This window comes from Myotis nattereri (assembly GCF_964212035.1).
Source record: "Myotis nattereri genome assembly, chromosome: 15".
Classification (NCBI taxonomy): Eukaryota; Metazoa; Chordata; class Mammalia; order Chiroptera; family Vespertilionidae; genus Myotis; species Myotis nattereri.
This window is the reverse complement of record NC_138090.1, coordinates 5,968,306-5,994,716: the sequence shown is the minus strand read 5'-3', so window position 1 is coordinate 5,994,716 and position 26,411 is coordinate 5,968,306. Positions and strand designations below refer to the sequence as shown.

The following is a 26,411-nucleotide window of genomic DNA, read 5'->3' as shown; positions in this document are numbered from 1 at the left end:
GCTCTATCCACTGAGCCAAATTGGCTCGGGCCAGGGCAATTTTTATAGAAGCAGTTACCTCGGGGACTGACCACCACCTCCCCCCCCCCCCCCCCCCCCGCCCAAACACCACATGGGAAGCTAAGAGATTTGTCCTAAATTCCCCAGGTGAGCAGCTGTGGGGCTGAGAGTTGCTCACAAAGTTTGCAGCCTTGTTGGGAGGACCCCCAGACCACCGCCTCTCCTTGTCTGCTGCCTTGGGGAGCTCACTGCCTGCTCAGGTTGAAGGGTCCAAGGGAGAAACCCTAATGTAACAAGTTGATTGACTATCAGGTAACCTGAGAGCTGTGTCCAGGCTGTTTAGGGGAAAGAGGGTCAACTCTGGGTGGGCGTGGCCTAGAGGCCCTGGCTGTGCCCGGAGCAGCCCTTTGGGAGACCTGGAGCTTCTGTATTGCATCCTGATTAGGTGATAGGGCAGCAGTGGGGCGGGAGCTGCTGACAGGTAGCTGAGGGGCGGGCCCACAGCCCCTGGAGGCGGAGGCACTTGCACAGAGACCTGTGGCCCAGGAGCTGCTGTCCTCCCACAATGCGGTTCTTCGCTCTGGTCCTGGGCTCCCTGGCCGCTTGCACTGCTTGGGGTGAGTCCTTCTGAAATACAGATAGCGGGGGAGCGGGCACATTTGGAAATCTGTGTCTGGTGCTAGGTGGGGGAGCTGCGTGCTGGGCAAACCTGTGATGGGTGTGGTTCTGAAACAGCGTGATGGGAGTGCATCCCCGAGTCTGCAGCAGACCCAGGGGTGAGGGACCGTGGAGACCACCGCTGGGCACGCGGCAGGCGCACGGACCACCGTTCAGCTCACACCTGTGGACGAGGACCTGCAGGAGCTTGTTTATTTCCCCTACTGATTAGTCCAGATGTGGCCAAATCGTGGAGAGCAGCTTAGCAGCATATTAACATCGACTCCAAAGGCGTGTGTGTCCTTAGTCAGGGCGCCTCCTTCTCTTAAATGTGTGATGGTGGTACACTTCCCTGGGGGTGGGGCTGGGGGTGGGGTGGGGAGAAGGAGGGGTTCTCCTGAGGATGAAATGGGTTCATTCTTTGGGGATGGAGGAAATGCCACGGAAGAATCCTTAAGTAAAGGGGTTGTTTTAAAGTGTCCTGTTTTAATAGAAACTGCTGGAGGGCCAGCAGATCAGGAGCCACTTCATTGAGAAAATAGGTTGTTACTCTCAGTTTCCAAGAGGCAGAGGGGGCCCACCACCATGATTGTCACAAGGTAAACAGTGGGTAGGTCAGGAGACGGAGGAGGGAGGGAGTGTGGCAAGAGTCTTGGTGGTGGTTGCAGGTCAGGGCAAGCTATGCAAATAGGCTATTTCAGTGGTGGTTGGCAAGGATCTGTCCCTGGAGTGATTAGGGCAGGAAGATAGTGGCTGGGGCGTGGTAGCCTGAGAAAGAAGCTGTTGAGCAAGGGGGGCAGGGGTACAGACTCTGGCATGCTAGAAGGGCAATTTGATGACTATCTCTAGGAATTGGTTCACTCTAAGGGGGGCAGGGGCAGTCCCTCCAGAGTCAGCCATACCTGGGATGTCAGTCAATGTATCAGAACAGAAAATAAAAGACGTGGTGAGGATTTGTTCTATGGGATCATTTTGCTTTCCTGGGTCTGGAGCTAAAACACAACTGAGGCCAAGATATTGTGTTCCATTTGATTGAAAACTCTGTCTAAATAGTCCATTGAGCCCCACCGGGGCGGCTCAGTTGGTTGAGCATCGTCCTGTGCACTGAAAGGTTGCAGGTTTGATACCCAGTCAGGGCACATACCTGGGTTGTGGATTCAATCCCAGGTCAGGGCGTGTATAGGAGGCAACAGATTGATGTTTCTCACATTGATGTTTCCCTTCTTTCCTCCCTCCCTGCCTCCCTTCCTTTCTCCAAACATGTTGTCAGGTGAGGATTAAAAAAATTGAATCAGTAGTCAATTGAACCAGGACCTTGTTCCTAAGACTGCTGGATGCTGACCAGTTGTCATGAGGGCTACATCAAGCATGTCCAACTCACAGGCCACCGGTTACGAGGTTGATATGCTTCGGCTACATGATTGAGCTAGGGAGAGGGAAGTTGAGTGAGTGAGGGTGCTCGGTAAGGCCAGTTAGAATCAAAGGGGGGAAAAAATAAAGGCCAGCCGTAGCCAGTTTGGCTCAGGGGATAGAGCATCGGCCTGTGAACTGAAGGATCCTGGGTTTGATCCTAGTCAAGGGCACATGCCCAGGTTGTAGGCTTGATACCCAATGAGGGCATGCAGGAGGCAGCTGGTCAAAGATTCTCTCTAATCATTGATGTTTCCCTCTCCCTTCCTCTCTAAAATCAATAAAAAATAAATAAAGGCCAGATTAAGGAAAATAAAGTTTCTGCATGGTTATACTATCTGTGGCTCCTGGACCCACAGTTCTGTGGCCATCAATACCCTGACAGCCCAGGCCCCATCTGGAGTTTATTTTCATTCTCCAGAATATTCATGGCTGCTCTGCTCATGGACCTACTGTGTAAAGTCCAGACCCCTAGCCAGGCACCCGAGGCCCTTTCAGACATGAAGCTTCTCATTCCAGGATAATTTTCCACTCCCCTTAGATCGCTCTGGCACAATGAGTCATTCTCTCTTCTTCGGGCAGGTCTTGCCTTGTGGTGTCTCTCCCCCCCAACTTCCACCCCACCCTGCCCCATTCCAACTCCCCTTGTTAAGTCTTCCCCACAAGTCCTAGCACCAAGGGCACCCCCTCCATGAGGCCACCAATCAGAAGGCCGGGCTCCCTATTCTGTTCCTGTAACACCTAACAGATACCTCCCTCATGACACCCACCCCTTCCTTCTTTCTTCCCAGCAGTAGTATCCAGTGTGCATGTAGCTCATTCCCCCTGCAAGGTCCAGGCTGCTAAGAAGAGGGGCTGCCTCTTGCTCCCCCTTTCCTCCTGTAGCTCAGCACCAGCACCTCAATTGGAAATGGTTTCCAGAGGCTCCTAAGAATGGAAACCATATGTCCAGTCCACGCCCAGCAGCTCTCCTTGCATTGATGTTGTACTTGATGCTGTGATTCCTCCAATTCCCACGGGCTCCTTAGGACCCTATGAGTTAGGAAGGCCAGTTCACCTCCTCTCTTTTTGACGTAAGAAGAATTGGAGGCCTAGGAGTTGAGGGGACACTTTCATGGTCACCTGGGGCAAGACCCACCTGGAGTCCAGTTCCAACCTCTCATCGCGTGCTTGTCCTCATTTCCTCTCCACGCCCACAGGGCACCCACCTTCACCACCTGTGGTGGACACCGTGCAGGGCCAGGTCCTGGGGGAGTATGTCAGCCTAGAAGGCTTTGCACAGCCCATGGCCGTTTTCCTGGGAGTCCCCTTTGCCAAGCCGCCGCTCGGACCCCTGAGGTTTGCTCCTCCGCAGCCTGCAGAGCCATGGACCTTCGTGAAGAACACCACCTCCTACCCTCCTATGTAAGTGTTGGCATTTTTAGTGGAACGTTTGCCTCAAAGGGATGCGGGCTGGTGCCAAGGCACGCTTCTGAGTGCCTTCTCCATTGTTCTGGATCCTTAAGATAAGGTAGATCCTTAAAAACATTCCAGTCCAGCCTGCATGGCTCAGTGGTGGAGCGTCAACCTATGAACCAGGAAGTCACGGTTTGATTCCGGGTCAGGGCACATGCCCAAATTGCCGGCTTGATCTCCAGTATGGGTGTGCAGGAGGCACCCAATCCATGATTCTTTCTCATCCTTGATGTTTCTATCTTTCTCTCCCTCTTCTCTCCTCTCAGAAATCAAAAAAATATATTTATGAACAACAATAACAAATTCCAGAACTCCCACAGCATGCTAGCACCCTTTCTCCAACAAGTATTTATTGAGCACCTACTGTCTGCTAGGCATGTTCTAAGTTCCTGGGCTCCATTAGTGAAGGAAACAGATATTCTTACATTCATGGAGCTTGTGTTCCAGCTGGGAAAGATAGATGATAAACACCATGCAAATTAATACATACATTATGTAATATGTTGGAACTAGAGGTCCGGTGCACGAAAATTTGTACACTGGGAAGAGGTGTCCCTCAGCCACTGCCGGCCTCTGGCCCTCCTCGGCCCTCGCAGCCACTGCAGCTTTGTCTGGAAGGACATCTGGAAGATGTCCGTTCTATTTGGTCTAATTAGCATATTACCCTTTTATTAGTATAGATAGGATACTAAGTGCTTTGTAAAAAAATTTTTTTAAAATTAAGCAGCTGCCCTAACTGGTTTGGCTTGGTGGATAGAGCATTGGACTGTGGACTGAAAGGTCCCTGCTTTGATTCCAGTCAAGGGCATGTACCTTGGTTGTGGGCACATCTCCAGTGGGAGGTGTGCAAGAGGCAGCTGATGGATGTTTCTCTCTTATTGATGTTTCTAACGCTCTATCCCTCTCCCTTCCTCTCTGTAAAAAATCAATAAAATATATTTTTAAAAAAATTAAGCAGGTGATGGGGATCAGAGGTACTAACTCTATATTCTCCTGACTTGGACTTTGCTATATTTGGAGAGTGGGGTGCGCCAGCAGGTGTGTGGGTGGGAGTGCTTTGGGGTGTGGACCTGGCAAATTCTCAGTTCCCAGGTGTGTCTAGTTACCTGGCCACCAGGAATAGTGAATGCCAGACTCACGGGGAGGACTCACCAATTGTCATATTGTCACCAAAGGTCACCTAGGAAACCTGGGGCTGCAGCAGTTCTCCTGATGTCGCCCTGCAAATATTTCACCCCTGACCTGTCCCAGGCCCCACATTCGAGTGAATGGGAGGCTCCTGTGGACTGGACCACGTGGGTTACCTGGTCGAGGTGCATGGCCCCACTGCACCCTCCGTGGGAGCCCAGCCCAGAGCTGGGCTTCGTCCAGGGTGTCAGGACCACTATCTCCCAGGAGGGCAGTAGCTAGGCAGCCTCCTGTCCTTGACCTGGTGCATCGGAAATTGCCAGGACGAGGAGAGGAGCCAGGCCTTCTCGCTATCCATGATGCTGGGAGGCTTTAGTGAGCCCCACGGCCCCCGCTCATGGCTTCCTACCCACTCAACGTCTTCTCTCTGGTAACAGCAGCTTTGCACAGGCACAGAGCTCCCAGGCCACGGCTCTGTGCGCAGCTCCAGAAAACCTGAGTATATCTCTCTCCAACTCCCCCCACCTCTCCAAGGTGCTCCCAAGATGCCATGTCAGCCCAGGTGCTCTCCAGGCTCTTTACCAACAGAAAGGAGAACATTCCTCTCAAGTTCTCCGAAGACTGCCTTTACCTAAACATCTACACTCCCGCAGACTTGAGCAGGAAGAGCAGGCTGCCGGTAAGGTGTGCATTCCATATAGGAGCGATCTCCTGGTGTGGACTGGGGAGGAGGAAGGCAGCGTGGTGGGGGAGTGTCTCAGCCACGGCTATTTTAGGGACCCTGGGCTTCCTTTGCTCTCCCTGGACAGGCCATGTGACCCCAAGAAACACATGTTTTCCATCCCTCAGTTTCCCCCAGCAATAGTCATGGTGCCTCCCGGGGACTTCGCTGTACATCTGTAACATATCGTCAGTTCTTTCCACGTTCTCTCATGTGAACAGAGGGACAAGCGTGACTACTGATAGTTGCAAGGTTAGGAATCTGATTGCCAGAGAAGCTAAGGCATGCTTTCCAGTCAAGTTAGAGCTTGAAGGAACCTCACCGAAAAGGCAACACCGCAACCCTCCCTTTACAGACAGAGAATCAGGGAAGGCAAGGCCACCCAGTCCGGTAGGCAGGACCAGGGCAAGGGTTCTCTGAAAAATTGAGCCAATGGGTGGTGTTTGTCAGCCGCAAAGATGCTGCTCTGACCAGTGTCCCAGGGTGGCACAGAGGTGTGGAGGCAGAGCCAGGGGCAGCCCAAGAAGCAGTGTCCTTTGTCTTTGTCTTTGTCTAAATATCTGAGATGTTCTTGGCTAATTTCCCTTCCTAATTATCTTTGGCTGGGGAGATGTCCCAGTGAGTCAACATTTCCTCAATACACAGAGGCTCAGAGATGGGCAGCCAGAAGGTGGGGGTGGGTCTGCTGGGGGCAGTCCTTGGGGTGCAGAGGGAAGGATCTGAGCAAGAGATAACACTGGGGGCATGGATGCTTCTTGAGATAGTCATTCACACACATGAGAGGACTTTAATTCACCGCACAGAGGTGACTAATGACCCTGAAATCCAAGGGCTTCCCAGGCAGAGTATGCTGAGCACAGTGAGGGGCCCAGGCATGAGGATGATGGGAGTGTTTGGGGGAAGATGACCCCATTGGCCTTGGCCATTCCCGTGATGCTGTTCTCAGCATGAAGAGCCTTGGGAGCAGGCAGCACTGGGGCTGGAGAGACAGGCAGAGGCAGCCAGGTCCATGGGTGGGGGGTGGCCTGGCCCTGGCTGGGGGAGTGGGGAGGAGAGCGATTGCCTGCCCCACCTTTGCTGGGGGCTGATGAGCTTCAGAGAACAGCCTCCTTCAGTCCTGATCAACCAGACAACCCTTGGAGGTCCTTCCCAGCTCTGCCTCTATCTGTGACCTGTGTGGTTGCTTCCTCCCTGTCCAGGTGATGGTGTGGATCCATGGAGGAGGTCTGGTGGTGGGCGGGGCATCAACCTATGACGGGCTGGCCCTCTCTGCCCATGAAAACGTGGTGGTGGTGATCATTCAGTACCGCCTGGGCATCTGGGGATTCTTCAGGTAAGATATTGGACTCCGCACAGCACATGGGCCCTTGAAGTGAGGGTGGCAGGACCCAGCTCTGGGTCATGTCATGTCAGCTCCCCAGGAAGGCGTCCAAATCCCTTTATAATTGGGCTCCACACACTGTCACATTTCCCAACCACGCTGGTCCACCTGCCTCTGAGCTTTTGCATGTGCTCTTCCCTCTGCCTGGAATGCCTGTTCTACTTGACCTACTCCTATACATCCTGAAGACCCAAGTCAAATGTTCTCGCGTCTGAAATGCTCACGTCCTTTTTGCCAGTGCTGCCACACCGCATGGCACACCTCTGGAATGACAGCAGCACAGCAGTTAGAGCAGCAGTTTCAACACCTCCCCTCTCATGGGAAAGGAGGGAAGGGCAGACTTGGGCGGGAGCTCGGTGAATACTTCAGGTGAGGGAACGTGTGGCTGGAGCTGGGAGGTGTCAGAGCATCTGATTCCAGAGGACAAGCCTCTCAGGATGAATGTCGTGTTCACTCGCCCCGTTTGCTTCCGCATTTGGCACGTGCATGAGCCAAGGCTAGAATCTTCTCCATGGAGTCTCCCTGGAGACAGGAGACAGGGTTCCTTAGGGCAGTGTTACTAGTAGGTTTTCTCAATGTACCGGCCCCAGGACCTTGGACCCTGCGATGAATGGTGGACAGGAGGTGGGATAGACACTTATTGGAAATTCCTGTAGGGCTGGAGGAGGGCGATAGGGTACTCATGTCCCAGGATGCAAAGCCTTCATTCACATTCTCCATCTCTTTCACCCCCCGGTCCGTTTCTCTGCTCCCCGTTACATTAAAACTGCTCCATCAGCTCTCCACGCCTTCTCTCCTTCCAGTCTCTCCTCTCCCCACACCAGTCAGGTTTCTACTCAGACCACGCCACCGGACTCTTCTGGTGGAGGAGGAGGTCTCCAGTGACCCACCTGCTCTGTGCCCATCCTTGGCAACATCCACACATGACCCTCACACCTCTTTGAAATACTTCCTTCTCTTGGCTGCATGTTCTGCATTCACACTTTTGTTCACTGGATCCTGGGGCCTTTGCACGTGCTATTCTGTCACCTGGAATTCCTTTCTTTGGATATTGGCAAGGTTCTTGTGCTCATTCATTCAGATCTCTACTCAGATGAGGCTGCCTCTGAGAGGCCTTTCCTAGACATCTGCTCTGAAATAAGACCCCACTGCCCCACCCCTGCCTTTTCCGTGAGCCTATTTATTTACCCTGAGAGCACTTTCGCTAACTGGTGTTATGTTCTTATATGAACCTGTTTATTTGTTGCCGATCTGTAGTGTGAGCTCCGTGTAGTTAGAGATTTTGCCTATTTTGCTTTGGGCTCCTAGAACAGTGTTTGGCACATAGCAGATACTCAGTAAGTACATGCCAGGTGAATGAGTGGAGAGCTAAACAAACAATGCTACACCTGTGAGTCTGGGTTGTAGAGGGCTCACCTAGAGCCCCCAGCCCAAGCTATGGTCCTGGAAATCCCACCATGATGACTCTACCTCCCCTTCCCCCATTCTCTTACCCACAGCACAGGGGATGAACACAGCCGAGGCAACTGGGGTCACTTAGACCAGCTGGCCGCACTGCGCTGGGTCCAGGAGAACATTGCCAAATTTGGAGGGGACCTAGGCTCCGTGACCATCTTCGGAGCGTCCGCGGGAGCTGAAAGTGTCTCTATTCTTGTAAGTGTTCCTGGCCCCGATGTGGGTACAGATGGGCTCCCTGGGAGACCTGCTGACCTTTATTAACAAGACCTGGGTTCAAGGCTGGCCCTCCTCTGCACAGAGCAGATAGTGGAAAGCTAATGGCCCAACTCTCCCCGAGGAGCTCAGGGCTCCGCTAGCATCCTGGGGCCATAATCATCTCCAGCCCAGGCCTGCAACATTCCTCCTGACTTGGTTGAGTTCCTAATCCCTTCTCCATGAGGACTCTCCTCACTTCTCCTGGGGAGCAGGGTGGGTATAAATTATGAGGAAGAGGGGGCAGCTGTGAGAGCTGGGCCGAGTGTCGCTGTGTGACCTAAAGCCAGATCCACATGTCAGGAGGCCATGAGCACACAGTAAGAACAGGGGGTTTTGTGGTTTGTCCATGCCCACGAAGGAGGAAGGCAGTCTCTGTGAGCGCGGGAGGGAGCTGGGCTGGGGGAAGCAAGTGAGAGGGGGAGGGGAGGGGAGGGGGGCTCAGGGGTGGGGATGTGACAGGGGACACAGACACACCTGGGAGCCTGGTGTGGGAGATGGGACCGGAGAGGACATGGAGAGAATCAAAGACGGAGAACCAGATGAGAAGCCGTTGGGAGCTGCCAGAACCCCTCCAGCTGCCTCAGAGCTGAGCAGAGTGTCTGTGCTGCTACCATATTTTAAACACGTTTGCTTTTATAGTTAAATACTCAGAGGAAGCTTTTACATTTTGTAAAGTGGAGAAAGAGGAGAGGTACAGATACGCCCAAAGAAGAAAAGCAGGTCACCTTCAATGTTATTACCCAGGGATCGTCACCATGGACATGTTGACACTTACTTTTCTAGTCTTTTTCTGATGAATCACCCTATCATCCATCTATCTATCTATCTATCTATCTATCTATCTATCAAGTATCTATGATTTTTTAAAATAAAAAACATCCTTAACATTACAGTCTAACATAAATATTTTCCTAACCATGATACACTCCAGTAATTTTATTTTTTATAATATTCCATGTTAAGAATACAAAAGTAGCTTATTTACTCAATGCCATCATGTTGGAACCTGGGGTCCCTGCCCGCGTTCCCCATCATGAGCAGCACGGGCACCCCAGACACCATCGTGTGCCTCCAGGATCACTTTCCTTAGGGTGAGTTCTTAGGAATGGAAATGTAGACTCAGAAGTCTGTCTTGAAAGTGTTACCAGGAATTGCCAAACTGTCTTTCAGATCTTTTGATGGTTACAGTCGGCGCTTGCCACACACTGCCTGTTGTGTTCCTCGCTCTGTGCCCTGGGCTCTTCCAGCTGAGGTTGTCTTACAGAAACAGGGCCTCAGGGTCAGCCTGGGGAACAGGCCAGGCGGGGCCCTGTTATGTCCACTGAGCCCAGGGGAATGGGCCAGGATGGAGCTAGGGAAGCTCTTGAAGACCCTTCCCCATGAGCCTCAACTCTCTTCATCTCCACTCCTCTCCCAGCTATTATCTCCCCTGGCCAAGAATCTCTTCCACCGAGCCATCTCCCAGAGTGGTGTGTCCCTCACCTCTGCCTTGGTCAAGAAAGATGTCAAGGCCACAGCTCAGGTAGGTCTCCTACTGGGCAGCCCTGACCCCCTTTGCTCTGCTCCCCTGGAGTCCTCGGGGGCCTGCATTGCCCTGGGATTCAGCTGGCACACCCAGATCATTGCAGAAGAATGGCTGAGTGGAGGAGCAAGGAGACACCTCACCCTGCCTCCCAGTTTTACTTCTGAGCAAAGTGGGCCAGAGAGCAGACGCCCCTCAGCGAGGTCAGCGAGGCATCAGGGCAGAGCGGGGACTCAGGCTCCTGACTGGCCTGCCAGCACCATCACTGTCCACGCACCACACTCCCCAGAGTGTGCACGGTGGGCTGCCGGGCCGAGTGTGGGGAGTGGACTGTCACCACATCTCGTCTCTCTGAGGGCCTGAGTTCTGGGGACCCCGCCCCTGGCCACATATGGGCCTGGAGTGGTTTCTCCCCGAGGGGCCTTGTGACTAGGCTGGGTTCCTGGAGAATTTATTCGTGAATTCATTTGTTGCCTCAACAAATAATTTTTAAAAATATACATATTTTTTATTGATGTCAGAGAAGAAGAGAGAGAGATAGAGAGAGATGGAAACATGAATGATGAGAGAGAATCATTGATTGGCTACCTTCTGCAGGCCCCTCACTAAGTATCGAACATGCCCCCCAGGCATATGACCCCCTGGTTCATAAGTGGATGCTCAACCATTGAGCCATGCTGGCCGGGCAACAAATAATTTTGATACAGCCAGACACCTAGCAGCCTTGTGTGGCTTCCATTCCAATGGAGGAGACTGATTAACAACTACATAATCACATAGTTACACAATGTCAGCCATGGCAGGAGCAGGAAGGAGAGGTACTTAACATCATGACAGAGTTCAGAAGGAGCCCTTAGTCCCGGTTGTAGGGGGAAAGGCTCCCTGAAGAAAATGATCACTAATGTGCAATCTTCAGGATGAGCAGTAACCTGCTTGGTGAGATATGAATGTCCAAGGAAGCAGGAGCGATGTGTGCAAATGTCCTGCGGTAGGAGGAAGTGTCAGAGGGGCGGGGGGTGGGGGGGTGGGGAGGCTGATTAGGCCAGAGCAGAAAGAGCAGAGGGAACCTGGAGTGAGCTGAGGTTGGGCACATTGCCAGGGACCCTGCTGCCAGGGATCCCGGGAAAGAATTTGTCTTTATCTAGAGACTGATAGGGATCCAAGGAAGGGAGTGCATCACGGAGCAGGTTAGGCTTTGCTGACGAGCGCACACAGGAGTGGGGTGGGAGCGTTTATTTGGGATGTGAGAGTGGTTTCCTGGTTCGTGGCTCAGTGGAGGCCGCCGCCAGGCTGAAAGGGGCTGGCTGGTAGAGAGGAGGGGAGAAAACGAAGAGGGCGAGAATTTCGAGGTTTTCCAGAACTATTTGGTTGTAAACAGCAGAAGTCCACTTGGCCAGGCTTAAGTCAGGAAAGGGGGGATTTATTGAAAGGAAACAGGTGGCAGAGATGGGGTAGGATTCTGCTGTCACACAGGAACTAGAAATTGGCCAACGAAGGGAATTTAAGACTTTTTATTCTTCATAGCACCTTCTCCCTGAGCTCCCCTTAATGTACCCTCTCCACGCCCGCCATGGAAGAGCCTGCTTTCTTCTCTCTGTTTCAACCTCTTCTCTGGCCGCACTGTGCACGATTCGCTAGATAGAGGCCAAAGGCTGGTGAGAGGATGAGCCGAGATTTGAAACCAGACAGTGGGTTTCTGGATGCCATGCCCTAAAGCCCACTCCAAGCTGCCCCTCTGCAGACATCTGGCTTTGAGAGCCTTTGGCAATTTTAAGAGAGAAGGAAACTGGCACAGAGGTGGTAGAATTGGCATGACTGAGGCCCAGGGCCCACGCCTGCTGGTCCAAAGAAATATCTGCAACCCTACCCCCGCCCCCCCACTCCCCCTCCCCCTCCTCTCCTGCTGCCTTTAGAAGTTAAGGTTGGGATGGAACATCAACTCATTGACAGGAGGGACACAGCTCTTGAATGCTGCTGTCCCTGTGATTTCTGCAGCAAATCGCTACCTTTGCTGGCTGTCAGACCACCACCTCGGTGGTCATGGTGCACTGCCTGCGTCAGAAGTCGGAGGACGAGCTCCTGGAGACGTCGCTGAAGATGGTAGGGGCCTCCCTTCTCCTTCCTCACAGGCCTGCCCCACCCTGGGAACTTGGCCTCAGGCTTTATCATCTCAGCTGCCCCGTTTTCCCAGAAACACTGCCTGGGACAGGTTCTCCCCTCTCTGAAGTAATGGCACCCCTCAACCTAAATAGGGAATTTCTTTTCTTCTCTTTTATTATGAAACTAGAGGCCTGGTGCACAAAAATTTGTGCACTTGGGAGGTCCCTCAGCCCGGCCTCTACCCTCTCACAGTCTGGAACCCCTTGGGGAATGACCACTTACTGGCTTAGGCCCGCTCCCTGGGGGATTGGGCCTAATCTAGCACTCAGACATCCCTCTGCCAGCCCGGGAACCATCGGGGAATGTCCACTTGCCAGCGGGGAGCAGCCCTAGCTGCAGTCAGACATCCTTAGTGCGGCTGAGGAGGCGGGAGAGGCTCTCCCCACCACTGCTATACCAGCAGCCGACAGCCTGGCTTGTGGCTGAGCAGAACTCCCCCTGTGGGAGCACACTGACCACCAGTGGGCAGCTCCTGCACTGAGTGTCTGCCCCCTGGTGGTCAGTGCGTGTCATAGTGACCAGTGATTCCCAGTCTCTCTGCTGTTAGGGTCAATTTGCATATTACCCTTTTATTATAGAGGAAAGAGGCCTGGGTGGGGGCTGGCTGGTTTGCCCTGAAGTGTGTCCCGGATCAGGGTGGGGGTCCCACTGGGCTGCCTGGCCAGCCTGGGTGAGGGGCTGAGGGCCATTTTCAGACTGGCCACACCCCCTTCAGGGTGAGTGTCCCCTCTGGGGTGCCTGGCCAGCCTGGGTGAGGGGCTTAGGGTGGTTTGCAGGCTGGCCTCACCCCCTTCAGGGAAAGGGGTCCTGCTTGGGCCCCTGGCTAGCCTTGGTGAGTGGCTGATGGCTGTTTTCAGGCTGGCCAACCCCCCCAGCAGGGACCTTTACCCCATGAGGATGTGGCCAGCCTGGGTGAGGGGCTGATGGCTGTCTGCAGGCTGACCACTGCCCCTTCAGGGTGGGGGTTCCTGCTGGGGTGCCTGGCCAGCCTGGGTGAGGGGCTGATGGCTGTTATAGGCTGGCCACAGCCCCCAGCCACCCAAGCTCCCAGTGGAGGCTGGCTGGAAGCAGGTATCTGGGATTTATTTAGCTTTTATGATTGAAACTTTGTTGCCTTTTGCGGAGGCCCCAGCCAGCTCTGGCAGGCAGGAAGCTTGGCTTCCTCCATTGCCAGGGCAACCAAGCCTTCTGCTTGCTCCAGCCCCATAGCTGCCAGCCGCCATTTTGGTTGGGTTAATTTGCATATAGTAGCTCTGACTGGCTGGTGGGCATGGCAAAGGTACGGTCAATTAGCATCTTTGTCTTTTATCAGTGTAGATACCTGAAATGTTAGCAATGTCAAAAACTGACATAATGATCAATAATCCTCCAGCTCGGTCAAACTATACTATGGTGCCATTCTTGTTTTCAGAGATATTTTTTTTAAAGAAATTAGACACTAGAGGTAACTACCATCCTGATTTGGAAGGAGGGTATCAAGAACAAAGATTTCAGAAAGGTTGGTTAATTTAGAAATGATCAGTTATGACCCAGTGATGGCCCAAGTTTCTAGAATTTCTGAGACCCTGCCTCAGTTGTGATCCTAGGCTAACCATCATCCATTCATCATCTTATTATCTGTCTATCCCTCTACAAATATATCCAATTCATCAATATCCTTTTCTCATCCTAATATCAATCTATCCATAACTTCATTAATCTATTATCAATTGTTCATGTATCATCTAGCCACCATATATCTATATCCACCATTCATCCCTCTAAAATCAATGATCCATTTGTCATGTATATACCAGGTATCACCTATTTATCCACTCAACTATCCAATGCACCCATATTCCATCTATTGACCAAATCCATCCATTTACCCATCCATAGTCCATCCATCCATTAGTCCATCCATTCATCCATCCATCATCCATCCATCCATCCATCCATCCATCCATCCATCCATCCATCTGCCATTGTGGTGGGAGTACAGAGAAGAGGATCATTCATTATAATCAGCAGGGATAACTCACAGAGAAGGTGACATTTGAGGACTGAAGGGTGTCTATGGCAAGGGTCATTACAGGGAAGCTACAGTGGGACATTCACCCAGGGAATACAGCATCTAGGGCCAATGGGAACTCTTCCCTTTTTTTCAAAGATGGGGTGAGTGTGAGCCCAAAAGTAACCTGAGTCCCTCCACTTGCTGTTTGGACCCTATGGGCTTCGGGAGACATTCCTGGGCACCCAGGGCAGGCCTCTTGCACGGAATTCCACTCTGCGTCCGTGAGTTGAACCCAGGGTAGCCTTAGGGCTTGAGTTCCGGTTTCTCAGACTCAAAAAAGGTGACCAGTGTTTTGAAGGAATTAAAACACAGCTGTTTCCTGATGCCTGGAAAGAGACACATTTATTCCATGTGGCACAAGAGGACCCAGCTTGTAAGGTTCTAAGGGGAGGACTGGTCACTTGGGGAAAACTCAGAGAACCCATGTTACCCTTCTGAGACTTTCTGGGATCATGTGGAAGTCTTGCCATGTTTATCCACTCTCCCAACACACACACACACACACACACACACACACGCACACGCACACGCACACGCACACACACACACACACGCACACACCATAAACACCTGGTCTGTAGAACTACAGCCTATAATGAAGGTTCTCTACTGGTTAGTTTCTACCTACTAGTCAGACCTATTAGCTATAGTGTAGCATGAACCAGCGCAATAGTGGTGAGCATACACAGAGAGAACCATGGGGTGGGGACCAGCCAGGCTGCAGCCTGGGAGAGGGACGAGCCACCGGATGGATATTCAAAAATATCTCTGAAAACAAGAATGGCACCATAGTACATTTTGGCCAAGCTGGAGGGTTATTACACTACTAGAGGCCCGGTCCATGAAATTCGTGCATGGGGGTTAGGGAGTCCCTCAGCCCAACCTGCACTCTCTCCAATCCGGGAATTTCAGTGAGGGTATATGAGTGAGGACTTTCTGGTGCAGGATGGGAAAACTCTTTGCAAAGTGTCTTGAGTAGAAAAAGGAATGTGTTGTCACAGAATCGTTAGGTGGCTGAAAAGTTCAGGAGTGGATGGCTTCAGGCATGGCTGGACCCAGGCACACATCTAGTATTGAGAATCTGTCTCTACCCCTCAACTTTTGCCTCTTAGTGTTGGTTTACTCTCAGGCAGGTTGGTCCCCTGGGGTGGTTCAAGGCAACGGCAACACTCTAGTCTAGACATATATCCGATCTGCTTAGAAGCCCCCTTTCCCAGTAATTCTAGCAAGAGTTTGGGGTAATGTCTACTGTCCTGACATGGGCCCCGTGCCAATCCATGAGCTAATCTCTGTGGTCAGGAAGGTGGAGCACCCGGGTCTTCTATACATGTCTGGACTCATGGAGTGAGGATGAGGGAGGCCCCCTTAAAAAGCGGGTGTTGTTGCCTGGGGAACAAGAAGGAGAAATGGATGGAGGGCAGGGCAGGCACACACAACAGAAATCCTCCCCAGAGCTCCTCTCCCCCACCCACAGCTAGACCCTGAGCTCATGCCCAGGGGAGCCAGTGCCCTACTCACTTCCTCTTGGCCAGACAGGGCGGCACCGGGAGGGAGACCCTGATACCTTTGGCGGCAGCTGACCAAGACCGGCCTTTCTCCCAGGCAGCCTCTCACCCACATCCCCTGCCTTTGTTTTCACAGAATTTTTTGCGTCTTGATTTACATGGAGACCCCCGAGAGGTAAGGACCCTTGGTTTCTGGGTCACAAGTTTCAAATCTTGACACCTTTAAGCTCCAGTTGAAGATGAATGAAAGACTTCTCCCTGTGGACGCATAGTAACTCCTTGTGTTTATATTGCTGAGGCCCAGAGAGGGGCAGTGACCTGCCTGGGTAACACAGCCAGGAGGACCAGATGTCAGACCACAGCCTGTTCCTATGACTCCCGGTCCAGTGCTCTTCGTCACTAACTCTGTGTCTCCTGGGCCCAGTCTACACCCTTTCTTTTCTTTCTTTCTTCCTTCCTTCCTTCCTTCCTTCTTTCCTTCCTTCCTTCCTTCCTTTCTTTCTTTCTTTCTTTCTTTCTTTCTTTCTTTCTTCCTTCCTTCCTTCCTTCCTTCCTTCCTTCTTTTCTTTCTTTCTTTCTTTCTTTCTTTCTTTCTTTCTTCCTTTCTTTCTTCCTTTTTTCCTTCCTTCCTTCCTTCCTTCCTTCCTTCCTTCCTTCCTTCCTTCCTTCCTTTCTCTCTCTCTCTCTCTCTCTCTCTCTCTCTCTCTCTCTCTTTCTTTTTAGTAGTTTTTAAAAAAGATATAATTTTATTGATTTCGGAGAGGAAGGGAGAGGGAGAGAGAGATAAAAGTATCAGTGATGAGAGACAGTCATTGATCAGCTGCTTCCTGCATGCCCCACACTGGGGACTGAGCCTGCAACTCGGGCATGTGCCCTGATTGAGAATCGACCTGTGACCTCCTGGTTCATAGGTCAACACTCAACCACTGAGCCAGGCTGGCTGGACTCTAGAGTTTTTCTTGTTTTTATTTCCTGCTCCCAAAAATGCCCCAGGGGGAGAAGGTTGCACTAGAAACTCCCACCTCGGGGAGAGGGAGGTAACTGCATCAGGGGTTCAGGAGCCTGCACAGAGGAGCCCAGATCTCCTGCAAGGCTGCAGGGCTGATTAGCCACTATGTGCAGGGTCACCAAGAAGGGAGCCAGGAGCCTCAGCCTGAGGACACTCCTCGCAGCCACACAGGAAACTCCAACAGCATCCTCCCCCTCCCCTTCCTCCTTTCTTCCTGCCTTCCAGAGGGCCACCAGGCTCCCATGCCTTTACCTCTGCAACGTCTCCCAGTCCTAACCACTATGCTTTCTCTCTGGGGACAGTAGCACTTACCCTAGAACAGTGGTTCTCAACCTGTGGGCCGCGACCCCTTTGGGGTCGAACGACCCTTTCGCAAGGGTCACCTAAGACCATCGGAAAAGACATATATAATTACATATTGTTTTTGTGATTAATCACTATGCTTTAATTATGTTCAATTTTTAACAATGAAAATACATCCTGCATAACAGATATTTACATTATGATTCTTAACAGTAGCAAAATTACAGTGATAAAGTAGCAATAAAAATAATTTTATGGTTAGGGGTCACCACAACATGAGGAACTGTATTAAAGAGTTGCGGCATTAGGAAGGTTGAGAACCACAGCCCTAGAAGGTGTCTTGAGGATTGAATGAAATGCATTCAGTCATTCAGCAAAGATTTCATTAGCACCGAGTACTACGTGCCGGGGCCTGAGTTTTGAGCGGGGGGTGGGTGTGGGTGGATGTGGTGGAGGGATAGACCAGTGACACAGGCAAAGAAAGGAGAAACAACCCCTGGCCTTCTAGGAGTGAGGAGAGAGTACAGTAAACAACTAAAATATGGAGTGTGTTTGATGATGGCAGTGTTCCGGAGAAAAGAAACTGGGAACTGGGGGTGGGTTTGCTGGCGGTGTGAGTGTACACAGTGGGATTTGGGAGCCGTGGCTCAGGGTTCACTAACTCAGAGTCCACAGTGACTTTACGGAGCGTAACCACCGCGAATAATGAGAATTGACTGTCATGAGAGAGGTACATATAGATAGACATAAAGTTCAAGCTGAAAGTTTTATATAATACACAAATATTAACACAATATTTTTACATATTTCAATTTGAGGGAGATCCCCCCCATCACCTGCCCACTGCTAATCCCCTGGAGTCACAGACTTAGCTGCTTTGTTAGACCCTGAGCTCTGTGCCACGGCCCACAGGCACACAGGTGTGTGGTGCTGGCCGTGCTCAGACGAGCTGAGAGAAGGACGTGGGTGTGAGCGGGGAGGGCAGCATGGACACTGTTATGTCCTCTTCCCAGGGCCAGCCCGTAATGTGTTCTGTGGTTGATGGAGTGCTGCTGCCGAAGATGCCTGAAGAGCTTCTGGCTGAAAAGCAGCTCAACTCCGTTCCGTGCATCATCGGAATCAACCAGCAAGAGTTCGGATGGATGATTCCAATGGTAAGCCTGCGTGGGCCTCTGAGACTCGCCTCCACGCCCATCCCACCGGCCTCCCATCTCTGGTCGCAGGATCTCTTCCTTCTCCAGACCACCCTTCCCTTCTGGGTCCAGGGCAACTGTTCCCTATGCACAAGTTGACATTTCCATGGAAACCTTTCCTGGGATGGCCCAACAGACACCTGGGTGGTGAAGCTCTGGGGCCCCCTCCCCCAAACTTGATTGTCTCTATTCTAAGAAACTTGGAATACCAGTGCTGGTAGAGAGAATTATTGTGCATATGGAGAAACTGAGCCCTGGGAAGGAGGGGAGCTCAGGAGTAAGGCCTGAGGCCCTGCAGCCTCTCCCCCTGGGCTCCATGCTTTCCAGTGTCTCCATAAATTCCCAGACATGCACTTTGTCATCAAATTAGAAGGAATCAGTGGAGCTTCCTTCCTCTTGTGGTAAAATTGACTTCTAAATGTTAGGAAGGGCTTTCCCTTCTGTCAGAGATAAAGCCGGATACTAGTGAAAGTGGTAGGAACAGGTTTCATTCCGTTATATTACTGCAGCAGGGGTAAGATCCAGTGTGAACTCCACTCAAACGCTGAAGCACAAGACTGGAGCCGTGTAAAAGCTGCTGTGCAGAGGGGTTGGGAAGGTGGCCATGAGACCAGGCCCCTGGATTTGTGAAGTGGCACTTATCTGGAGGAGAAGCACACCTCTCCTGTGTGTATGTCAGCAGGCAGGGGTGTCAGTTGCAGCGAGGTGCCCACTGAAGTTAGGGACCGGGAGAGAGCAGAGTTATCCCCTGCATGTCTGTGTTTCAAAGGGACGGCTCCCAAGTCCTTGAGCGACAGCTTGGGTGGTAGATGTACAGTTCTAAGGGCAGAGACAGGCTTTGGCTGGAACAAACAGTGCCTTCTCCTGGCCGCACAGAGCCTTCTCAGGGGTCTGGGATCAGTCACCCAGGGACCCAGCCTACGCTGCTGGGAGCAGTGTTAGAGTTTGGTCAAGGCTCTTAGAGCAGAGGTTTGGATGGGATGGTTATGTGCAGAGCTGTTGTACACTTCTCACCTGAGCCCGGTTTCAAAGATTATGACGAAGGAATGAAGCCATGATGACACGATGGGGGCTTCCTGGGTCATCTTAGATGTGCGGGGTATTTGTGAGGTTTGTGTCATCCCCCAGGGCTCTGTCCTTCAACACTAGCTTCCATTACATTGCAGAGGCCTAAATCGGCTTCTTTTAACATTTACTTCATCTTCTTCACTCTCCTTGAGTATCTGGATATAAGTCCCTTTCATTCATTGGTTTTGCCCAGTTCATCAGAGTCCTTGTCTGTCAAGACATGACAAGCTGTCTCCCAGCCTGCATTGGTTTGGTTGTTTGGTCAGTTTGGTTCTTCCTGTTAGTACCAAAACGAGTCACGACTGCTAACCTGTGTTTTAACAGATGATGGGTTACCCGATCTCTGAAGGCAAGCTGGACGAGAAGACGGCCTCGTCACTCTTATGGCAGTCCTTCTCCTTCACTGTAAGGGTCTAGGGAATTCCCGGGATGGGATGAGACCCTTGGAGGGACAGGGGATTGGCCCAGGTCACTGAGCAATTAAATGGCAGAATGAAGACTGGGGCCAGAGGGTTTTCTTCCCACGTTGCCACTTGGGGAGGGAGGGTTTGACAGCCGTGCTCACTGCTGGAGACGCCATGTCGCTCAACCGGGGTGGCAGCCCCTTTCACTCTTGGTCCCATTTCAGAACATCCCTGAGGCACTGATCCCAGCGGTCATTGAGAAGTATTTAGGAGGGACAGACGACCCTGTCAAAAAGAAAGACCGGTTCTTGGATTTGCTGGGAGATGTGGTATTTGGTGTCCCAGCTGTGACTGTGGCGCGTGGCCACAGAGGTGAGTCCCAGAGACTGGACAGGAAGGGACACCAACCCCACCCACTTCACTGTCTCTCCTGCCCACCCCTCAGCATAGACAGGTCTCCGAGGCTGGTCCCATGTGGCCTGGGCTGGGGCGCTGTCCTGTTTTGGTTTCTGCCAGAAGTGGACGCTGAGAAAAGGATCCAAATGCCGCTAGTTTATTTGGAGGTGACCCCAGGGACACCAGGAGAGGAGTGGAGAAGTGGCGTGGGAAGGAGAGGGAGCCAGGCTTGCTGCACGGTCCAGCACGTGTGCCCCGTGGGCACCTGGAGCCGGTGCTCTGGGGCCCAGCAGAAGACGTGTCTCAGGGTCATCCTGAGCGACGAGGGAGCTGGGGTACTTAGCCTCCAACTGCATGAGTTGTTGGTTAAAGGCTGTTCCCAAGGGGTGGCTCCTTCCCTAGGGCTCTGGCCTGCTGGACTTAGGGGCAGAGTGGTCTCTGCTGGCTGAAGACCTCAGGCCAAGAGCTCCAGACGCTGGAGGTGAAGCCGGACTGGCAAGCCCAGAAGTAGGGATACGGCGAGGCACCGACAGCATCTGCCACAGGCACTCCTCACCTGGATGATGGGGTCTGTGGAGCTGGATGGCTAATCTTGGAGATGTGACTTGGAAGATTTCCAAGTTCAAAGCCAGTGGAGCCGGGGGAGGATTGAAACCAAGCATAGGATCAGGAGTGTTGTCTGTAACCAGCAAAGCCCAAAGGGGTGAGCAGTGACAGATGTGGGGGCAGGTGTTCTGGAGAATTCCATGTCTGTGGTCAGCTCTTGTCCATCCCTGTGTGTGTTGGGTCTACCCTGGGACTTATGGCATTGACCCAGAGCTGTGTGGGTGGGGTGTGAGGTCAGCGATGGGTGAGCTCACCTAGAGAGGAGGTGTTCCTTCTGGGTCCTTCCTGTTCTACTGGTCCCCCTTCACCTAGTCTGCAAGCCAGGAGCCTTTGCAGAATCTCAGTTGTCCATGATGCGGATCCCTCACGTGTGGGACACTGTCCAGTACACCGCTGGCACTCACAGGGGCCGCTGCTGTTCATGTTGTTGTTGTTTTGTGCTCAGGACCCAGGTGTGCTACTGATTCCCTGGGTGCTTGGGCCCCCTGAACCCTAGACACCATGCAGGTGTGGAACGGGTAAAATGAACGTGTGTCAATCATGTCTTCTCAGATGCCGGCGCCCCCACCTACATGTATGAGTTTCGGTATCGCCCAAGCTTCTTGGCAGACACGAAGCCCAAGACGGTGATAGGGGACCACGGGGATGAAATCTTCTCAGTCTTCGGGGCTCCATTTTTAAAAGGTGATGGCCCTTGGAGGTAGGGGGGTCTGGGGTCAGGGCTCGGTTTGGTGGCCTTGGGCAGGTTTCTCCTTTTCTCTGAGACTTCATTTCCCGAATTCACCATGACAGGTTGAACGACAAAGGTCCCCTCTCTCTTGCTCTGCCGTGCACAGTGGGCATCAGTAAGACAGGGCCTGCTCATGGGCTAGAATGTCCCCAGTCAGGTCGCACTCACAAGGGTCTATCAGAGTGTCAGAGTAAGGCTAGAATTGGTGTTAACCTTTCTCTAAAAGATCATATTCCTAAATGTCTTTAATACCGTAACTATCAGCAGAGATGGACGACTTGCGTGTGACCCACCTCAGGCCTGTATGGGACACACCAGTGCCATATCCTGACCGGATGACTGCTTAGGGTCATTGCAATTCTGTTATTTTTCAGAACCAATGAAAATGTGAGCGGTGGCTGAGATTGAAAACACACCCCAGAAGGACAATCCTGGGAGCTGGGGTGGCTGTAGGGGATCCCCTGGGCGTGGCCTTTCCACTCTGAAGAGGGAGGGGGGGTGGGGTGGCAGAGAGCAGCAAGGCCTCTGTGTGACTGCAGCCCTGGGCTGAGGCCTCCATCAGTACCGCCCCAGCGTCCAGTGCACACAGACGACCCAGTGTCCTCTTAAAACACAGCTCTCACCGCTGTGGGTGTGGAGTCGGGGCTCAGACTCTGAATTTCCAACAAGCACTCAAGTGGTGTGGCTGCTGCCGGCCCACGACCACACGTGGAGTAGCAAAGACTTTTCCTCCTCTTCCCTCCAGACGGCGCCTCCGAAGAGGAGATCAAACTCAGCAAGATGGTGATGAAATTCTGGGCCAACTTCGCTCGGAATGGGTGAGCAGCCAGGCAGGGCTGGGGAGTGCAGGGCGTATCTGGTGGGAGGGGTAGCTTCTGACACTGATGGTCAAACTCCTGGCCCTGAGACTTGTGACATGAGAGCTCTCAAAGGGACCGGCTTCCCAGGAGATGGGGAGGTCCCTGCCTCTGGAGGCGTCTGAGTCTTTAGGGAGAGAGGAAGCTGTGGGCGGGTGGTGGGGGCGGGGGGTCCCTGCAAATCTCTGGGAGTTGTTGGGACCATACAGTACCTTGGGGCTTTTCTATTTGATGTTTTTTCTGTTTCCAGGAACCCCAACGGGGAGGGGCTGCCCCATTGGCCCGTGTATGACCAGAAGGAAGGGTACCTGCAGATTGGCATACCCACCCAGGCAGCCCAGAAGCTGAAAGATGAGGAAGTGGCGTTCTTCACCAAGCTCCTTGCCCAGGACACAGCCAGGACGTCACCACAAACAGAGCATATTGAGCTGTGAAGGAGAGGCCCATCCAGCCTCCACGATCTGGGGGAGCTTAGGTGCAATTCTACAGAAGGTGTTTATGGCCAAAAAGGTACCTTAGTGTCTGGTGAGAGTGGGCAGAGACCACAAAGGGGGAGCTTCTACGCCTGTAGCCTGAATTTTGGAAATAATGTTCTTTCGGTGACCAAGTCAGTGTCTGTGTCTTGGGTTGGAGTCTACCCCATCCTCCTGGGGGACGGTTGGGACAGTCACACTATCACTCATCAGGGGCTTCTCTGCTCTGCTCCATGGAGAAAGCCCTCAGGCAGAGTCACAGGTGCCCGTAGAGTATAGCCAAGAGTGTGTGTGTGTGTGTGTGTGTGTGTGTGTGTGTGTGTAGTGGGGGGAAGGTGGGGGCAGTGAGCACAGAGGGGACATGAGCCAAGCATTGGCAGTATCTCCTACTGAACTCAAGCTAGAAGAGCAGCAAGGTGGCCACTTGACCACCTCTACATGGGGACACAGGGAGCCCAGAGAGGGCAAGAACCTGGCTCCCAGTCTCCCAGAGTCATTGTCTCAACTCCTGGAGCCGAACTGAGGCCTCCTTCCCCTAAGATGGGGTTCTTTCTACCGCATTGCCTGGCCATCCCCAGAGGGACCCCCTCCGTGCGGGAAGGGCACTGTCCTCTTGACCACACCCTACCACCTGTTCCTCTGCCCCTGCCTACAGCTGCTTTCCACGCTCCCCAAGCTCCAGGGATTGAAACCAGTTATTTCAGACATACATTGCCCCTCATTCCGGGAGCCGGGAGAGGCCCGAGGCTTTGAGCAGAGGCATGGAGAGGGGACGCCCTTCGAGGACCCTCCATCTGGTGGTAGCCATCGCACACAGCCCCCAGTGACAGACCCAACCTGTGCACAGCCCACGTCTCCTCTCTGTCTTCTGACAAGCCAGGAGCAGGGAGGTGGTTATTTTGTTAGTCCTCACCCAAGGATATTTTTCCATTGATTTTTTTTTTTGAGAGAATGGAAGGGAGAGGGGAGAGGGAGAAACACTGATGTGAAAGTGACATATCAATTGGTTGCCTCCCACACGTGCCCTGACCAGGGCCGGGGATCAAGCCTGCAACAGAGATATGTGCCCTTGATGGGAATCAAACCCGGGACTCTTCAGTCTATGGGCCCATGTTCTATCCACTGAGCCAAACTGCCTAGGGCAGGGAGGGTGTTTATCTTCATGAAATTGGGCTCAGTGGGAGGAATGCCCTTCCAAGGTCACACAGCTGGCACAGCCGAGTGTACCAGCAGGAACTGGAGTCTGTTTTCAGATACTGGTGGCTGTAGCAATTCAGTCCTTGTGGCTGCCAGCTCACCTGTGCTCACCTGTACACTGGCACCAGGAATGGGAAGGAAGGTATGTTAGCCAGTGACCAGAGGCTTGGCTCTTAGACCATGGGCTTCTCAGGGTCAGGACCGAGGTCAGGTTCACTTTCATGGTCCCCCAGCCAGTGATTGGCAGTGGGACTAGGTGGATGGACTGACAGATGGCCGGTCGGTGGCTCATCACAAGGTGGAGGTGATGGCAGCCTTTGGTAGTCTGGCGATTATACCTTTAAATGCTGTAATAATATAGTAACTGAGATTGTGTCTTCATAATAAATTTTCATATTCAAAGAATCTTCAGAGCAACCCGAGGCCCAAGAAAATTCAGCTAATGATAGATAAGACCAGCTACATAATTTGTTGTGCAAAAATAAAACCACAAAAGAACACCCTTATTGTAAAATATATTAAGATGGTGACAGGCAACGGAAGAGCCCCTCTGAGTGAGAGGGTCCCTGTGTGCCTGCTGGGTGTCATGCCTGTGAAGCTCGGGCCCTGGAGACAGAGCTGGGACATGAACCTGGGCAGTCTGGCTCCAGAGCCTGAGTCCTTAAGTGCGAAGCTATCCTTTCTTCCCACACTGGGCATGGGTTCAAAAGCCTTATCTGGTTCCCTGAGGCTCAGTGAATTGGCTGCAGAAAGGGTGACCCTTGATCAGGCTGGTGCCTGGTCCCCAAACTGGTGGTCATGGTGGTGGACAAGGTGTCCCTGCCCTGATGTTACTGACCGCCCACCGTCCACTTTTCCCATTGGGTGACTTATTCGGGTCTGCACTTTTGTAAATCAGTTAGCGGTGTTATTACTTATTATTCTCTTCTTATGTTTGCCATCATTTTACTTTTTTAAAATGCAGTGACACACCTTCCATGCTCACCTTTATTTGTGGCAAGTGATCCAGGTCTTCCACGTCTGGCCATGATGTAACATTTTCGTGTTGAATGAGTGTTTAAAGTAAAAGACACTGGAGGGAAATTGCTAGCAATAGTACAGATGGTGAGCTGACATGGCAGAAACGGAATGTTAATATGAAAATAACTGAGGTTCCAGAAACATTGTCTATCTTCTAGGCTCCACTGGAAAATGTCACAGAATTCTAGATCCACAGAATTTTGGTTTGGAGGGGATGGTACATGAGCCTCTCTTTCTCCAGAAAGGGACCCCCAGTGTCACCCAGTGGGCCCCCCAACCCCTGGTCTGCCTGTGCCCTGTTCTCCACCACAAAGCCTGTGCCGATTCATGCCATGATGAGAGGGCAAAGCCAAGTGAAGGACAAAGCCAAATGAAGGGCACAGTAGCTCATGGGCTCACACTTGTCCAGTGCTTGCTTGCTTGCATGCTCGGTATATATCTGTTGAGTAAATTGATGGACATAGATGGGTTGGGAGGCTCATTTGGAGCCCCTGGGGGTGTCTTCTCTCCTAAGATTGTCCAGCAGCTTAGGAGTTAAGGTCAATTCCTAGGATTTTACTCTCCGGATAATCCATTTCCACACGGCAAACCTGAGGGAGTTCCCCAAGGGAAAGCTGTGTTCCCAGCCGCCTCCCACTGACACAAGAAACACTGCATCTCGTTCACGTGAGGCAGGGGGCTTATGCATGGGAGCCACGCTGAGGTCTGGCTTCAGACTCCAGCCTCACCCATCCCTTCTGCAGAGGACTCTGAGCCAGGCGGGAACGGGGCGAGGTTTGGAGGCGGCTGCCCTTGCAGAACGGGTTGGTGTCCCTGGTGTGGCTGAACAGTGGGACCAGAAGAATAATTCACCCTGGGGCTCTGAAGATGCTGATACAGCACCCTACAGTCTTCAGAGGCTAGCAGCCAGGCGGTGTTCCCAGGTTGCAAAGGCCCGTGCTTGTGTGTGTGTGTGTGTGTGTGTGTGTGTGTGTGTGTGTGTGTGTGGTGTCGTGATTAGAAATAGCCTCTGCTTAGAGGACAACCCAGATTGTCCCATGTGGGTAGAGATATGGGTGCTCTTTACCCGGGTGCGCTTCATGACCCGTGTTTTTCCCCTGATAAATTAAGGAACCCCACCCCAGGGCAATCTTTTTTTTTTCTTTTTAATTTTTTTTATCCTCACCCGAGGATATTTTTCTGTTGATATTTAAAGAGAGTGGAAGAGAGAGGGAGAGACAGAGAGAAATATTGACGTGAGAGAAACACACCGATTGGTTGCCCCCTACCTCTGAACCCAACCAGGGTCTGGACCAGGGAGGAGCCTGCAACCGGAGGTACATGCCCTTGACCAGAATCAAACCCGGGACCCTTCAGTCTTCAGGCTGACCCTCTATCCACTGAGCCAAACTGCAATCTTTATAGAAGCAGTTACCTCTGGGGACTGACCACCACCTCCTCCCCGCTCCCC

At 52.3% G+C, this 26,411-nt stretch overlaps 1 protein-coding gene across 1 annotated transcript; it reads left to right on the top strand.

The window, feature by feature from the left end:
- Positions 1-565: 565 nt before the first annotated feature.
- Positions 566-22,876, top strand: LOC308531402 (liver carboxylesterase 1-like; the record flags this gene model as incomplete). The annotated part of the gene is made up of 14 exons (XM_081108344.1): positions 566-617; positions 3,267-3,471; positions 5,185-5,329; positions 6,571-6,704; positions 8,252-8,405; positions 9,883-9,987; positions 11,983-12,087; positions 15,842-15,880; positions 18,031-18,171; positions 19,603-19,683; positions 19,907-20,054; positions 21,237-21,368; positions 22,160-22,232; positions 22,522-22,876. 14 exons carry the CDS (start codon positions 566-568, stop codon positions 22,703-22,705), a joined length of 1,698 nt encoding a protein of 565 aa, XP_080964470.1. The 3' UTR covers positions 22,706-22,876.
- Positions 22,877-26,411: the final 3,535 nt, after the last annotated feature.